General features: G+C 37.2%; 1 protein-coding gene across 13 annotated transcripts in view; it reads left to right on the top strand.

Annotated features, from left to right (window-relative positions):
• The window catches only part of KIF21A (kinesin family member 21A), a 91327-nt gene that overhangs the window by 49076 nt on the left and 26132 nt on the right, over window positions 1–16119 (top strand). For 5 of the 13 annotated variants that reach the window (XM_083820022.1, XM_083820030.1, XM_083820033.1 and 2 more), the window contains exons 12-24: window positions 1274–1312; window positions 3484–3568; window positions 3751–3868; window positions 5136–5324; window positions 6292–6491; window positions 6911–7018; window positions 7520–7588; window positions 7694–7905; window positions 8577–8730; window positions 9106–9306; window positions 10633–10734; window positions 12477–12642; window positions 13158–13178. In XM_083820022.1, the coding sequence (XP_083676148.1) occupies window positions 1274–1312; window positions 3484–3568; window positions 3751–3868; window positions 5136–5324; window positions 6292–6491; window positions 6911–7018; window positions 7520–7588; window positions 7694–7905; window positions 8577–8730; window positions 9106–9306; window positions 10633–10734; window positions 12477–12642; window positions 13158–13178 (1664 nt within the window). The remainder of the gene's footprint in view (window positions 1–1273; window positions 1313–3483; window positions 3569–3750; window positions 3869–5135; window positions 5325–6291; window positions 6492–6910; window positions 7019–7519; window positions 7589–7693; window positions 7906–8576; window positions 8731–9105; window positions 9307–10632; window positions 10735–12476; window positions 12643–13157; window positions 13179–16119) is intronic. The other 8 variants (XM_083820027.1, XM_083820034.1, XM_083820024.1 and 5 more) reach the window with 3 other exon arrangements.

Below are 16119 nucleotides of genomic sequence, written 5' to 3' on the forward strand. Positions count from 1 at the left end.
TTGGTAAGCCTAGTTACTCACTCCGCCCCATCTGCCACCTTTCTTGATCTGCTCATTTTCTGGTTAAGGGTCAGTATGATTGATTAAAGGTCTTAAATACATGCAACTCATCCAAGTTGTTCTGAGGTAGCCTGAAGATCTAAGAGCCAGTTTTTGAATGAGCAGCAGGTATGTACTGCTTCATATCTGTAGCCTTTAATAAGCATCTGTCATAAAGACTATTGGAAACAGTTTTTGACTGTCTTTTTGACAGTTTTTGAAGTCTTTTGACTTCCCTAACCTTTATTAAACTAAATTAGCAATAAAATGCCATGTGGTTCAGCATGTTAGCTCCTAGCTGGTACTGAAGTAAGATAGCAGGCGGTGTGAAATAGGCTCATATTCAAAACTCCCTAATAAAGAGAACATGAAGAATTTAATCAGTTCTTGAAATTTAAGCCATCTCTACTGTTAAGTCATCCAGACGCTTCTTTGCTGCTACATCACCATTTGTTAAGAAGGAAAAAGTACAAGTAAAAATACTAACATTTTATCCATCTCATTGCTTCTGATGCATTTTTTTTTTAAATAACAAGTAATCACTGGCATCTACTTTTTGAATCCCAGAGAAAATAAACTGCAATTCTTTTTACTTAAAAACAAATAAGACTCCAAACTACAACAAAAAATTGCAGTTTGAAAAAAGTTGGTATGAGTTATATTCAGAATATATGATTTGGAATATTACTAAAAAATTCTCATTAGTATTTTATATTACAATATCTTACCAGCATATATATAAAACTAGTGCATTATTTTTGTCTTGGTATATTGCTGAGGATATGCAACTTTGTTTCAGTGACAGTACTTATTGAACTTTTCAGTTCTTTAACTTCCAATTTTAAGTGGCAAAAGAGGATAGAGTGTCTTTGTGTTTTTTTTTTTTTAAGAACTAAGAGATTTTTGAATCCATGTTAGAAATAACTCTCAAAAGGAAACATATTTTCTATATCTAAAACTTCTTCATTAGTGTAACTTGAATTTACAGTTGTTGACAGTGACAGATTAGATAACCTACAAATGCTGCTTCTTTGTTTTCTATTTACTTTCCAACTGTGCAAAATGTATTGCCTTTTTACTACTTGTTGTCTCTTGACGATATCTTTTAAAATTTCGTTTTTAAACTCCACAAGCTCATATATCATTTTTTACCTTCTTATCACTTTTGCTTTTCACTGTCTGGTTTGTCCTTCATTGGCTTGGCCTTCCAATACTGTACCTCGTGCTTTTGAAGGCTACAGAAACTTGAGGAAAGCAGTCAAGAAGAAAGAAGGTTGGAATATTTCCCAGGTTTTTAATTAACTGTAATTTCAATTAAGTGGTTGTCATACATGAAAAGAAGTTGGGTAGATTCATAAGTACCTCAAAAGTAGGTCCTTCAGCTTTTCAGAATTCTGTCCTGTTTTGGCTTTCAGCAAGTGCCAAGGAGGAAACTTCTGTTGTGGAGCTGAGGTTGACTTTGGGATTGCAAGCAGTTGTGGGATGGTGGTGCTTTTGGGAGTCGCTATAGAATTAAGTAGATTTCTTTCTTGCATGACCTGTGTGGGATGAAGGGCAGGAGGAAAGTTTTGTAGCTCATATAATAGGAAATGTATAGCAGGCAATATACCGCCGTAATAATTTTGGCATGTGACCTTCATACCTCAGTTAAGTCTGCTCACAATCCCTTTGATTTTTTTGAAATCGCATTACTGAAGCCTTGACCATTCTTTCAGTTCAATTTCAGCCAAGGTAATAGATGGAGAGCAGTTACTTTAAAGGCTCTATGACTAAAAAGAGAAATACACTGTCCTTAAAAACTAAAGTAAAGGAGCTTTTATTTTTCAGCTGTCTACTTTGATTCAAAAAATCCACACTGGATTCATGTAGGATGATGACATGAATCTGCAGATCAGTAGTATACCTGTGAAGCAGTCTGGGTCTGTGTGGAGGAGCTGCTGGGTCTCCTTCCTCCTGTCTTCTCCCATTTATTAGGCAGAACACAAGTTCTCTGTAGTGGCGAGCTCTGTACTGTGTGCAGGAGAAGGGAACCTGGGAACTTATCTTGATCTGTATGAAGATTGGAGCTAAGATCTATTAACATTTAAGCTTATTAGTCAACATGAAACAGAGCATGTTGTGGGTTGAGTGAGATGAGAATCTGTGGAAATGAGATTGCAAAGCTCAGTGTTTTTTGTCCAGCATTTGCTTTCTGGACAATTCTGGGTAGATTTTTTACTTCCAGCCTCCAGTCTGCTGCATGGATTCAGCGGATCCACATGAATGCCCTCTGCCTTGCTCATCGTCAGCTGCAGCTGGATTCAGTTTCACTGGTGATGAGTAGGGCAGAAGGAACCATCTAGCACTGTAACCAGTACTCTTTAGAATAGAGCTCCGTCTTAAAAGTGACTTTTAAATTTGAGTAGTTTCTCAAATCCGTTGAACGTGTCTTGTCACCGCACTGAGGACTGGATTTGTCAGTTAGGTCTCTCAATGCTCCCCTTCCTCTTGTGTCTACCCCTGTTCTATCACAATTTCCTGGCTATTGGGGATTGTTTGGGTTTTGCATATGTAATTCTAGAGGGACTGATATTTGGTCCATGACAATTTGCAGAGTGCCATCAATTTTTGAATTTTAACATTTGTATGTGGCATCTCAGCTCTGCACTTTAAAAAACAATAATAATAACAATAAAAATTGATGAGACGTCATTACAATTACAGTTCACAGTTCAGGTCCTTTAAAGAGGAAAGAATATAAAGGTACTTAGCATTTAAATAAATTTTGAACCATACTCTGAAAAACAGAAGCATGGAAATATACTGAAATGCAATGTTGATTGTTGGGAAAAGTTTCTTTTTGAGATGCAATCCTGTTGCAAAAATTCAGTATTTCTCAACTCTTTTTGTTGTTGTATCAATCAACGCCTATTTTGAGCATTCCCTTGATGTCCAAGTAGATAACTGATCCAAAGAGTAGGTGTGGTACTATAGGTTAGGAAATTTTCTCTTAGGGTTTATGCATAAGATTTCAGACAATCGTAGGCATGTTAGACTCTGTTATAGATTGAGAGTGTAGTAATGTCTATACATGTATATTGCACCTGCACACAATGTTCTTTCCTTGTTTAGTAAAAGCTATTTTGGGTACACTGCAACTTCCATGCAAAAAGAATACTTCTGCAGTTTACAAAGATTTGTATTTTGATTGGTCCAGCTGTGCAATATGGACTAAAACAATGTGATACTCATTAATATTGTGTAAGCTAAGATTAGGAGTGATTAAACATTATTTTATTCTGTGTGGGAATTTGGAAGTTGTGTTTTACCCATGCCCAACATCTATACTTTTGTATGCACTTTGTTTTTCGTCTTTATTTGAAATTACAACTTACTGGTTTGGGGGATGGGAAGCACTTGCCATTTCAGTTTGTGAATATTTTGTGTATGTGCCTCTTCTGCTAGTGTTAAAGATGACAACACAGATAATGAGCAAGAGAAGAGAGATGAAAAAGGCCCTTCGGAGAGAGAGAATAATGAATTGGAAGCAGTAAGTATTTATAAGTACTTGTGTTGATTTATTTATTCTCTGTGTACAGATTTACAAGGTTATAGAAAGAAAATTAGGAATGAGTCAGGTGAATATTGTTGCTTCCCAGTGATAGTAGGAAGCAAATGGGAGATGGAGTAGCGTGGGTGTGTTTTAATGTCTTTCTCCTCTATGTTTTGTAGGAGGAAATTCAGGAAGTAAGTGATCATGAGGATGAAGAAGAGGAAGATGATGAGGATGAAGATGACATGGAAGTTGTTGAAAGCTCAGATGAGTCAGATTCTGACTCTGATGAAAAAGGTGATGTCAGTGAAATATTTTGTAGAATTTTTGGTACAGATGCTATCTGTAATTCTTTTTGTTGTTGTTGTTTATGATTTTTTGGGGCAAGCCAGATAGCATGTTGTCAACCCACTATTAATAATGCTCTGTGGATTGTATGTCCAGGGAATTCTTTGTTGCCTGTGATGCTAAAACATATAATCTACATCTGATTAAGCGTCCCCATACTGGCTTTAAAACTGAACAGAAGCCATCAGGTGCTTGACAACACATTTTTTCTTTAGTTAGAATATCTGAAGTGAAAGGCTTAAGTATTTGGTTATTTTTATGAGTCTGGACTAGTCACCAAAGTGACAGCTCCCATTTGGCTAATTTGGGCATGGGTAAAATTTAATTTTGAAATGCTGGGAGTCCATCAGCCTTCCTAATTTTGCAGAGGTTGTGTCTATTTATGTAGAAGCATCAACAGCTGCTGTACTTGTGGCATGCAAATTAGTATAGCTAGAGTGAGAGATAGCATTACCATCAATTCACTCATGTGAGTTGGGCCAAATGGGCAAAGCAAGTCTGTTAATTGCTTCCTGTTTGAGAGTCACAAGCAATTAGCAGCATTTGCAGAACCTAAAATAAATAAATAAATAAATCTGGAGCACATAATCTTAAACCAAAAAAAGGATCCAACTCATCAAAGAAATTAATTAAACTTCTATAAACCTTGCAGTTGGGTTAATCCTTTTTCCTTACTTTTCCCTCTGACTAGTCTCAATCCCTTCCTCATTCCACTTAACATGAATGGGGCAGCTACTCTCTTCTTAGGATTTTGGTAATATTTTTTTTTCAAGAGCTAGAGAAGGGAAAGTCTCCCATTGGAGTCCTAGCAACAGCCAGACTTTCATTCATAAGCCCAGCAGGTTATAAAATCAAAGTTGTTCTCCAGCCCTGAAGTGACTCAGGTCTCACAGTCTGTGTAACTTTTGTATGGGGAAGGAGAGATTGCTGATGGTGAGTTTTAACTGTAAAGAATTAAAACATTTGGGCAACTAAGTTTCAGTGAGAGAGATCTTTTCCTCCCTGTTTCTCAGTTTTATCATGGAGAATGTTTAAGGAGGAGACTTTGTCATGAATTTCAGTAATGGTTTCACTTGCTTCATTGTGTTTCGTTTAGAATTTTCGTATGTACAACGACACGTCAGGAAATGACCTTAACATTGCAGGGGGAATCCATATTTATGTGGTCACTGTTCTGTTAACAGAAGTCTTAATTATCCATATCTTTTTATTTCAGAAAATTATCAAGCTGACTTGGCAAATATCACCTGTGAAATAGCCATTAAGCAGAAACTGATAGATGAGCTAGAAAACAGCCAGCGGAGACTGCAAACACTGAAAAAACAATATGAAGAGAAACTAATGATGCTACAACATAAGATTCGAGACACTCAGCTTGAAAGAGATCAGGTTCTTCAAAATTTGGGTAAGAAGTAAAAATTATTTAAATCTAAATGGTAAGATCTCCAGGTTGAGTTGTTTGCTACTTTCCTTGCCTCTTTTTGCAAACACAAGCACTTGCAGAAAACAGAAACAGGTTTGTACCCAAAATGCTAGTGAGTCATACTTATTTCATTCTAGTTTCTACCAGAATTGAGAGAGAAATTTTTTTCAAAAAAACTACTGCTACTGACAGTTATTTGATTTTACTTGAATGAGCATTTTCAATTTTCTAGGAACTCTCTTTTTTTTTTAACATATTTCTTAAGACAGTACATGAATTAAAAGTTTGTTTTAGCGCCAACCTCCCCCTTTCCTTTGGCTTGCCTAGAATAAGAATGAGAATCAAAGTGGCCTTGCAGAGATGTTTTACTGACTACCACATATTTAAATAGAGTTGTGTTAAGATGAAAAATTATTGGTGGCATTAATTGAGCCACAAATAAATTGAAGTTTGGGAGGGTACTGGGGGAAGTTTTTTTGTTGTTGTTGTTGGTTTGTTTCTATTATTTCTTTTTAAAAATATACTATATGTGCTTTATCATAGTTACTCTGTATGCTTTTGCTGTTCCCTTGTTCTTCCTTAGACCTTTCCTTTTGATCAGCATCAGAATGTGGTTATTAGGCCTGATGTCTCTAGGGACCTGGTTTGACTGTTCTTGTGATCTTGTGCACGTGAACAAGCATGTGTGTATCTGTGTCTTCAGGTATTTGGATATTTATTGCCCAGTGCAAAGAAATCAGAAGGAAAGTAGTAATATTTGATCCCTTACCCAGGAAGGCATAAAAGATAAAGATCTTGAAACAGTGCAGGTGACAGGAACTAGATACAAAGGACATTTTTCAAGCATATTGTGAAAAATGCTAAAAGCAGAGGAAAGAGTCTTCTGCTGTGGCTGGCAAAATGAAAATATTGTAAACAAAAGCAGACTAAGAATTCCCTTTTGTTCTAGGTTCTGTAGAGACCTATTCAGAAGAAAAGGCAAAAAAAATCAAGTCAGAATATGAAAAGAAACTCCAAGCCATGAATAAAGAACTGCAGAGACTTCAAACAGCTCAAAAGGAACATGCACGATTGCTTAAAAATCAGTCTCAATATGAAAAGCAACTGAAGAAATTGCAGCAGGAGGTGACAGAGATGAAGAAAACTAAGGTATATTTCAGTATATTTAAGTGTCTTACAATGAGTGTTTGTTCACTGGAAAATGGGTTGAGATCGTCTCTGCGTTTATCCCCTGGATAATTCTGTTCTTGCTGTCAGCTGCTCAAAAGACCGAAAACAGAAAAGATTTGACGACTGTGCTATTCCTATGTGTGCACATGTGTGTGGGGAGTCCTTTTAGGTTTAATGAACAGATATTACTGCATCAAACGTGGAGAAGCTTGTGCTGCTTATTACCTGTTATTCAGCACTGAGTGAAAAAGACACATTAGATGGAGAAGGGAAATTGCTAAAAGCATGTAATATACTGGAAGATGGTAGTTTGGAGGAAAAAAAAACTCTTTACATAGTGGGGGATGGGAATAGCACTTCAGTGCAAACAGCTTATTTAAGTGATGACTTCTTCACAGGTTCGCTTGATGAAACAAATGAAAGAAGAGCAGGAGAAAGCTAGAATGACTGAATCTAGAAGAAATAGAGAAATTGCACAACTTAAAAAGGAGCAACGCAAACGAGAGGTGATTTAACAGATAGAGAACTTTCATTTGGAATAAGTAGCTATCATTAAGATGTGCATCCATTAGCAAGCATGTGCCCTGTGTAAATGTATTTACTGAGGCAGGCATGTACCTCTATACTTTTGCCGGTCAAAATGCTCATAATTTGGTTTGACTTATGTGATAACTCAGTTCCCAGCTTCAAGCGATACGTGCAACAGAAAACTGAAGACTTGCTGAATATGTACATCAGTGTTATTTTATTAGTGAATCTTTGCAAAACTGTTGCTACCACCTTATTTGCACGTGTGTTGTTTTTGAAAGATAATAACTATAGTGAAAAACCTACTGTCATTCTGTCCTAGAAAGAACAAGAAACCATTGTGACAACCATTCATGTCACAATATTTTTGCAAATTTACATTAGTGTATAAAGGTTGTCTTTTTTTTTTCTTTAATACAGTAATTCCTTGTGGCAGATAGTGGAGAGAACATAATGTGTTGCTTTTATTTTTTCCACAGCACCAGCTCAAGCTTCTGGAAGCTCAGAAGAGAAATCAAGAAGTAATCTTACGTCGCAAAACTGAAGAGGTACTGTGGTAAAACAGTAACACATCTTTGAAAGCAGAACAATATTGTATTGCTGCAACTTAGAATGGAGTTTCAGGGTAATTGTGGCTTTTCGCTCTGTTTCAGGTCACAGCCCTTCGTCGGCAAGTAAGGCCTCTGTCTGATAAAGTGGCAGGAAAAGTAAGTCGAAAGCTGAGCCTGCCTGAGCATCCTATTCAGGAACCAAGTTCTAGCTCATCAGTTGAGCACGATGGCTCCAGAACAGCAGCACAGCAGAAGATGAGAATCCCTGTTGCAAGGGTCCAAGCATTATCTGTAACTGCAACAAATGGAACAGGGTAAGGATTAAAACTCTTCAGTACTCTTCTTAAAAGAACTGAAAATTGCATGAGCTTTATAGCAGATATTCACGCTAATGGTACGTATTGAAGTGGTTGGTATTTTTCAAACTGCTGTCATGTCATGCTCATAAAACAGTCATTTTACCATTACCAAATATAATTTCCATTTTGTGGGCTTAAGTAAGCGTGGAATAATTTAAAATGACATTAAAGGATAAAGTGTATTAAGATGCACAAAAATTTCAAAATCCAGTTAATCTGTCTCAAAGAAATGTCCTTGTGGATCCAAGGCTCGTAATGTTCTTATTTTCAACAGTAATCCTGTTGTAAAACCCAGTGTAATATATTACCTTTACTGATGGGCTTCCACTGCAGCTTGAAGCACATTTCCTTGTTAAACAGGGAATTATTATTAGGTGGCACTGAATTTCAGTGGTGCATCATACAAGATGCCACAGTGCTGATACATTTTTTTTACAAATGCTATAAATTTAAGTGTAGTAGAGTTCAGTGCAGGGTGCACATAAGTGTCTGGTGCAATGACAAACTGCAGGAAATTCTGCAAGAAATTTAAGTTGTTCATGAAAAATATTCTGGCCTGATAGTTTCCCCATTCAAACCTGGACTATTTTAGACTTAGCTGTATGTTTCTCTTTAATTTATAACAGAAAGAAGTATCAGCGGAAAGCAGTGACAACCAGAGTTTACTCCTCAAAGGCAGCCAGGATGAAGTGGCAGTTACTTGAACGCAGAGTGACTGATATCATTATGCAGAGGATGACCATTTCCAATATGGAGGCAGATATGAACAGGTTACTTACGGTGGGTGACCTACTATGTACTATTGGCTATGTGGTCGTATTAAATAAAGAGTAGTTTATTTACATTTGTTGTAAATGTGTTGCTATGATGGTGTCATAGGCAAAGTGACTTGGAATCCCTTGCAGTCAATGAAGAAGCTTTTAACTCCAGTAAGCATTTGGAGATGGGCTTTCTGTGCTTAGTAAGGAATAACAACACATTAATGGGATCATGTGTAAATATGTTAAAATATTTACCTGTAGAATTTCTTTCTTCACTTAGAAATAATGATGTGTTAATTAAATTTTAAGAAGAAAAAGAAAACAAAATAAGGGCACTGAAGTGCTCTAAGTGTTTACTAATTTTTATGTCATATTATGTCTTTGGGGAAAATAGCAACGTGAAGAGCTTACAAAAAGAAGAGAGAAACTTTCAAAGAAAAGGGAGAAGCTCATCAAGGACGGGGGTGTCAGTGAAGCAGATAGAAATGTCCAAAACATAAATGAAGAGATGGAATCACTAACTGCAAATATAGACTACATTAATGACAGCATTTCTGACTGCCAAGCAAACATTATGCAAATGGAAGAAGCGAAGGTAGGTCAAATATTAATTGAAATAATAGAAAGACAGAAAAGAAGAACAACTGTGATAGCCTTGAAAACGTTCTTGTTTAGAAACACATTTTGTTTTGGTTGTATAATTATGGAACCAGGAACTGCAAATTGGTGAAGAGTTAACTGACATCTGAAATGAAGGGTGTAAATGCAACTGGACCTTCAGATCTGAGTTTGTGTTGATACCATAGTGCAAGTTAATATGCAAGGCATTTAAACATTGAAACTGATGCTTTCTATGCTGCTGGTGTCAAATTAATATAATTCTTGGGACCAAAAGTTACCAGCTTGTATCATCTTCCTGCAGCTGTTGATACGCTTCTACTCCCTTGTGATGTTTTCATATGCTTTAAATATACATAAGTAGTTTTGTATGTTAGCATTTATGTAAATTACTTTCATTACATATTGCCTTTTGGTATATTTCCAATGGTGGAACAATAGCTTTCTGTAACTAAGGAGGCTTTTCAGTTGAAGTTGCTTGTTTAGGATTGACTTCAGATAGACAGCTTCCCTTATTAAGTTACTATTATGATTGATGTAGAAACTTGAATATTGGCTAAAGCAGTGAAATGTGAAAATTTGTAATGTGCATCGTAACATACGTGATCCAGCAGGAAGAAGCCACCAGATACAGTCTCTGAGATCCCTCAGTGTGTGGTAATATGAAGTCTGAACTGTAAGACTTACCAGTAATTTTACATAGCAGTATTTGAGTTCTCCCTCTGTCACCTTGGGCTAGTTTGTGCGTTAAAGCATGCTATATAGCCAGTAGCTTTTACTGATTTATTTGCATCAGGATTTCTTGATTTTTGGACAGCGTGGTGGAAGGTTACAGGACTTTATACTGCCAGTAGAATAGTGAACACAAAAGACTTCTTAATTCCTAAGGGTACTGGAGTGCTTAATACTGACTGAGAATAATCAGAAGAAAAATAATGAAAAGACTAGGGGGAGAAGTCTTCAAATACACAAAGGGGGCAGAGACTAAAGAAATAAATTTCTTTCTGTATCCACTGTGAATAGCTTAGAAAGGAAGCGTATGAGTTACAGGTTAGTAAGAGTTTTCTAACAGGAAAGAAATGGAAGAATTGGAAGGCTGCAGAATGTGTACAATGGAGTATTTTGGGGGATAGTTTGGAAAAAAAGACTGTCAGGCATGGTTTAGAGGAAGCCAAGGGAATAATTGGGTGATGTTGGAGCGTTCTCACTGTTTCTATTTTTTATTAAGTAAAAAATGATTAAATACTTACAAAAATGCATTTTTTTCTCTGACTACCTGACTCTTTTATTGGTGCACTTGTAGGAAGAGGGAGAGACCTTGGATGTAACAGCGGTGATTAATGCTTGCACTTTGACAGAAGCTCGATATTTGCTTGATCACTTCCTCACAATGGGTATCAATAAGGTAATGTAGCAAGCGAAATGTGCGTGTGTGTCAGGACTACGCCATGTATCAGGAGCAGAGCTGTGCTGACATAAAGGCTGGCTAACTTGAATTTACACCTGTGGAAAGTAAGCCAGACAGAGCAAAGTGGATCAGCGCTACTGAGTCATGCTGGTTCTCAGTGTGGAGACCCTTGAGATCTATTGTCCCTTTCAACCCATTTGGTGTTTTTCTAATCCCCGGAAGAGGCCACTTCATTCTACAAAAATATAGTACTGTTAAAAGAGCTACATGAGGTAATTAGCAATCAAATAAATAACGTATTTCCATGTTTTCCAACAAGCTCCTAATAAATGCTCAGGATGTTCTCTTTAAAGACTGGATCAGCTCAGCGACTTTCTTAAGGATGTAAGCCTTTTTAAAAAATTTGTTTTAAGGTAGGATAATATAATGTTGCATGGCACACTTTGATCAGACTTCTGCTTTTGAGTAGAGCAAGATGGGCTTTTCTTAAAGCTTTGGGAAATAATACTTTCAAAATGAGTAATTGGCAGTTTATAACTATGTGCACACATGTATCACATGCCCTTGCAGCTGCTTTTCTTGGTGTTCAGAGGCCACGCTCAATGACACTGAGCTGAGTGAAAGATTTCTAGGCTATTGAAATGAACTTCGAGTCAGGCCCACTGACTAATTTTCTGTTCCATTTTTGCGTTCTTGATTCACTACTGTGGTGACTAAGGTAGTCTAAAAAGTTTGAGAACAAAACAACAAACGTGAGAAGAAAATTCCCATAATCACATTGGCTTCTGCAAAATTTGTTTTATCAGCCCTTAGGTGGGTTGAGTGCATACCTGATTCCTTGCAACAGAGTTAGTGTATGAGAGAGGAGTCTCTGACTTTCTCTGTTAACAATTTCTCCTTTCAATTAACGGCAAAACGTTCCATTATGTGAAGGTCTTTCTTGTAAAATTGATCATGCACGCTTTCTGTTTTATTGTTTCCGCATGCAAAATGAGTCTATTGAAACATGCCTATTGTTTTAGTTTGGATAAAATAAGAATCAAATATTTGTCCATAGTACTATACTTTCTTAATTGGTAGTCCTTGATCATCTTCTATCCTGCAAGCATTTCAGAAGACGCTTTCTATCTTCATCTTTCCAATTCTCTTCTATTTGGGAAGTCTTTCCTCTAAATTTCCTTGGCTACACTTTCTTCAGCTAAAAAAGCCCCACTAAACCATGGGTCTAGGGAATTTCCCTTAAAATGGATTCTCTCTTAAGTTAGGCTGAGAGATCTTCCAGCAAAAGCTGAATGTTCAGTGAGTAATTCTGTAGGAAAGATTACTGTTCTGATTTTTCTTTATTACAGTATCACAGGTAATAGATGAAAAAATAATAAAGAAAGGGGTACTATAGTGATTTGTGAAAAAATGAAGGTGTTAATTTTTGTGTGCTTGCTGGTCTTGAATAAGCACAAGAAATCTATGAATTGTACTTGGGATTCATATCCAATTTAGCCTCTGAATGCATATTCAGAAGGAAGAGTCTGAGGATCACAAGTTAAAAGAATGCTAAACCAGTTACTTAAAAAAAGTTTGACTTTTAGTTGACATCTGAACTTTAGGATGTGGGAGAAAGGTTGCATGTTGTTTGTATTCGTAGTTTTAAAAACTTTTTGGCAATTCTTATTTTCTAAACAAGGGTGTTGTGATGAAATATCATTGTTTTTTTGTTTGGTTTTGTTTGTTTTCTTTCCTAGGGTCTCCAAGCAGCTCAGAAAGAAGCTCAGATTAAAGTTCTTGAGGGGCGTCTTAAGCAGACCGAAATCACTAGCGCTACTCAAAACCAACTGCTGTTTCACATGCTGAAAGAGAAAGCTGAGTTAAATCCTGAACTTGATGCTTTGCTGGGTCATGCTTTGCAAGGTAATTTTGTCATCTTATATTCTGAGCCGTCAGCTGCATGTCATGTTTGCCTTTCATGCATGCTGTACTGGGCATTCTAGGCTGTTTCTTTTCTGAATAGATGCTGTATTTTAACATATTAAATTTAAACTCTATTTCACAATTGATGTACATGCATGTCATTTTTAAGTATATCCACTCAGCAGTGAAATGTAGGAAATAATCTTTTTATTATTGAGACCTTTAAAATTCAAATAATCTGTCTGTTATTTTTATAAAAGATTGCATTTACAATTCGATGTGTTTTTGACATTTGAATGTGAAATTCTGAACATATAATCCTGTTCAATCACCATACGTTAGTGATTTTGAAAGTGGCATTGTATGTCTCTTACGGCATCTATTCTACTTCTCGTGAGATGATATTAAGAAAAAATATAGAGTACATTTGGGTACTTATGTTTTATTTCTATTTATAAATGGATATGTTTTGATTGGAGTGTTGCTTTTGTTTCCTTGTTGCTGTTATTACACAGACCTAGATAGCATACCGCTGGGTAAGTATGTTTAGCTTTCTGTGTACTGTACAGCTGCATGAGTTACTAATTCATTCATGTTCACTAACTGGTGCGTCTTAGAATTTGTGAGTGTGTGAAGTTTGCATGAACTGTTCTGTAAACGTACTCCTTATCATGAGCTTACAGAGCATTCCTCCTTTCTGAAACCCCCTATAGCATCACATTAGGTTTGGTAGACAAGTGAACACAGAAAGCAGAGCTGTATTTCAAATTTATGACTTACTGTCTGTGAAGCTGTATGTTCGGACTATGTAAGGCTATTTAATGCTATGTTACCACTATAGTTGTGATAAATTCCACCTTTTTTCTGTTCTTAATGCAGTTCATTTTTAACCTTTTGCAGATAGTTTATTTCATAATGTAAATATTTTACAGTGTGGAGATTTTATCTCACTTTTTTTCAATTGGGTTTAGTTACTGACTTCACTAACTTTTGAGGAGATTAATCTTTTTTTGTTGTTGCTTCTAAATTATTCCCAAGAAGATGACACGCACTTTCTCAGCTCCTGTGCTCGTAGTCATAAATTTGGCTATGTTTGAAACCTGAAAGAAATATTCCTGATGTCAGTTTGTTTTGTGTCATCCTGTGTTACTTCCAATCCCATTAAGCTGTCCTGTGCTAGTCTGCATAGGCATCTGAAACATTTCATACGTACAAGACTGTCTTAAAGTGTATAGATCATCACCTGGTATAAGCCAGTGAGAACAATTACAGCTTTGCCAGTGTCTTGACAGGTGGCACCTTCTGATGATCTGTGTTAGAGCATGTTGCTGCATTTTGCTAGTATTTCCTCAGAAACATCAGTGGTTATTAGTATTGTAGTTAGTCAAAAATAGTCCCTTTATTGCGTGTGTTTGTGTGTGTGCATTCACCCCTGTTGGTGTGAGAGCAGTGCTTCTCCAGCCAGGATGTTAGCACTGCATTTTCTTTTAGCTCTGGACAGGCTTTTCACTTGTTAACAGCATCTGGAGCACTCTTTTGAACAGACTTTTGCTAAATGCATTGAAACAGTAGCTCTACTTTGAAAATTTTTGTAAAGTATATACCATTAAAGAAGCTTTTTAACACTTTGCTAGCATGAACTGAGGCTTTTAAAACACTTAAGCTACTCAGGACTGTGTTAACACTTTGGGAAGGAAACTTCACTGGATGTACCTTAAACTGAATACACCATACTAACCTCAGTCCACACTGAAATCCACACTGTTGATAGTCTGTGTTTTGTAGATCACTAGTGGGTAAACCTTTTTGGGCTGCAGCGAGTTCAGACGCCATTGAAGTGAGGCTTTGAGGCTGGGACTGATGACTGGGGCTCTTGTGCAGGGACTCCCTGGTAATCAGACACAATTCCCAAGGGTGGAAGTGAGTGTGGCAGAGACAAATTTCAACAGCTCAGGGGCAAGACCCACTCAGCCCCATCCCTAACAGGGTAGTTGCACCTTCAGGGTGCTGATCATCAGCTGGTTGTGAACTTCTCCCTTGATGCCTTCTTTCAGCTCTGCGATCTGTAAATTCTTAGCCATTTGAACAGAACTGGCTTGAAGAAGTTCAGGTGTTCCCCAGTGTAGTTGCATACCTGTGTTCAAATGGAGCCTGAAGAAGAGGTTTCGATCTGCAGATGAACTGCATCACAGGCTCAGATTTTTACCCACAGAACGGGCTTTTTATGCACACCTACCTTGGGTGCAGATGTAACACGACCACGAAGTGAAACACTGCTGGAGTGACTCCTTCCTGAAGCAGTGGGAGCTGCTTCTCCTTCCCACCTGTGACAGCCGGACATTCCTGGTTGTGGCTTGCAGCCATGTGTGTGCAGATCTTGAAAGAGCGGGTTAAAAGTTGTCTCCGCTGGATTAAATGTGCTGGTGTGGCACATTTCAGTACTGGCACTGTTCAGGTGTCTCTACATGAGGACGAAGACCTCATCGTGAAGCCATCAGCAAAGCTCTGCACTGGTCTTAGATCACCGATTATCAGTAGTTCTGTCTCCTTCATCCTCACAAGCAGTACTGCCTTTTGCTAACTTTGTTGTTCCTTTCATCTCCTCTTGCTGAGGACTGCTTGCAGAATCTTGCTCTTCTGTCTCTTTGCATTTCTTTTTGTTGTTTTTGTGCACTGGTTTTTACCTGGGGGCTTCCCACAGTCTTCCTGTGATGAATTGCAGATAAACCCAAGGAAACAATTACTACAACACGTCAGGTCATGTGAGTGTAAGCCCACAGGTAAAATCCCATCTTTTGTGGCAATCCCATGCTTTCTGCTTTTGCAAGTAACATCAAAGTTGATCACAGGCCCTTTATGAGAAGTGCATGAGGTAACATCATCACAGTAATTAAATAAAATGCATTTATTTTACTGTCGCTGCTTTGATGCCTTGCTAGGGGGAACAATACCCCAGTTCTTACCTGCAGAAGATACACAATAATAACATATACAGAAAAGATTTAATGTGGGCTCAAACCCAGGATGGAACAACAACAAAAAACAACTGTTGTATTAGTTTTAACAGTGTAACCCTGAGTACCTCTGAAATGCATTGTTGGAGCTGGTATTAGATTGATGTATGTTTTAGGCTTTTTCAGGAAACATTTTTAGATTTAGTGTACACAAGAAGGCAGCATTTTCCCTTTCATTATTTCTTCTGAGAATTCAACTGGAGATTATATATTTTTTCTGCTTTTCTCCAAAGCATGAACTTGCATTTGAAATATATGCATGGACAAACCTGTGTTGATATGGGTACCAAATATATTAATGCTGTGTGTTACAAACGGTACCTGCTTTCTGGCAGAAATAAGTAAATAACCTTAGAGCATCTCTAACAATAAAGAAGAGATTTAGTGGAATGTCATCAGAATGTTATTTAATCCATACGATTTCATGTGTGTGTTCAAAAATAAGGGACCTGCAGGAATTTAA

This window comes from Anser anser, assembly GCF_964211835.1.
Source record: "Anser anser genome assembly, chromosome: 1".
NCBI classification, from domain to species: Eukaryota; Metazoa; Chordata; class Aves; order Anseriformes; family Anatidae; genus Anser; species Anser anser.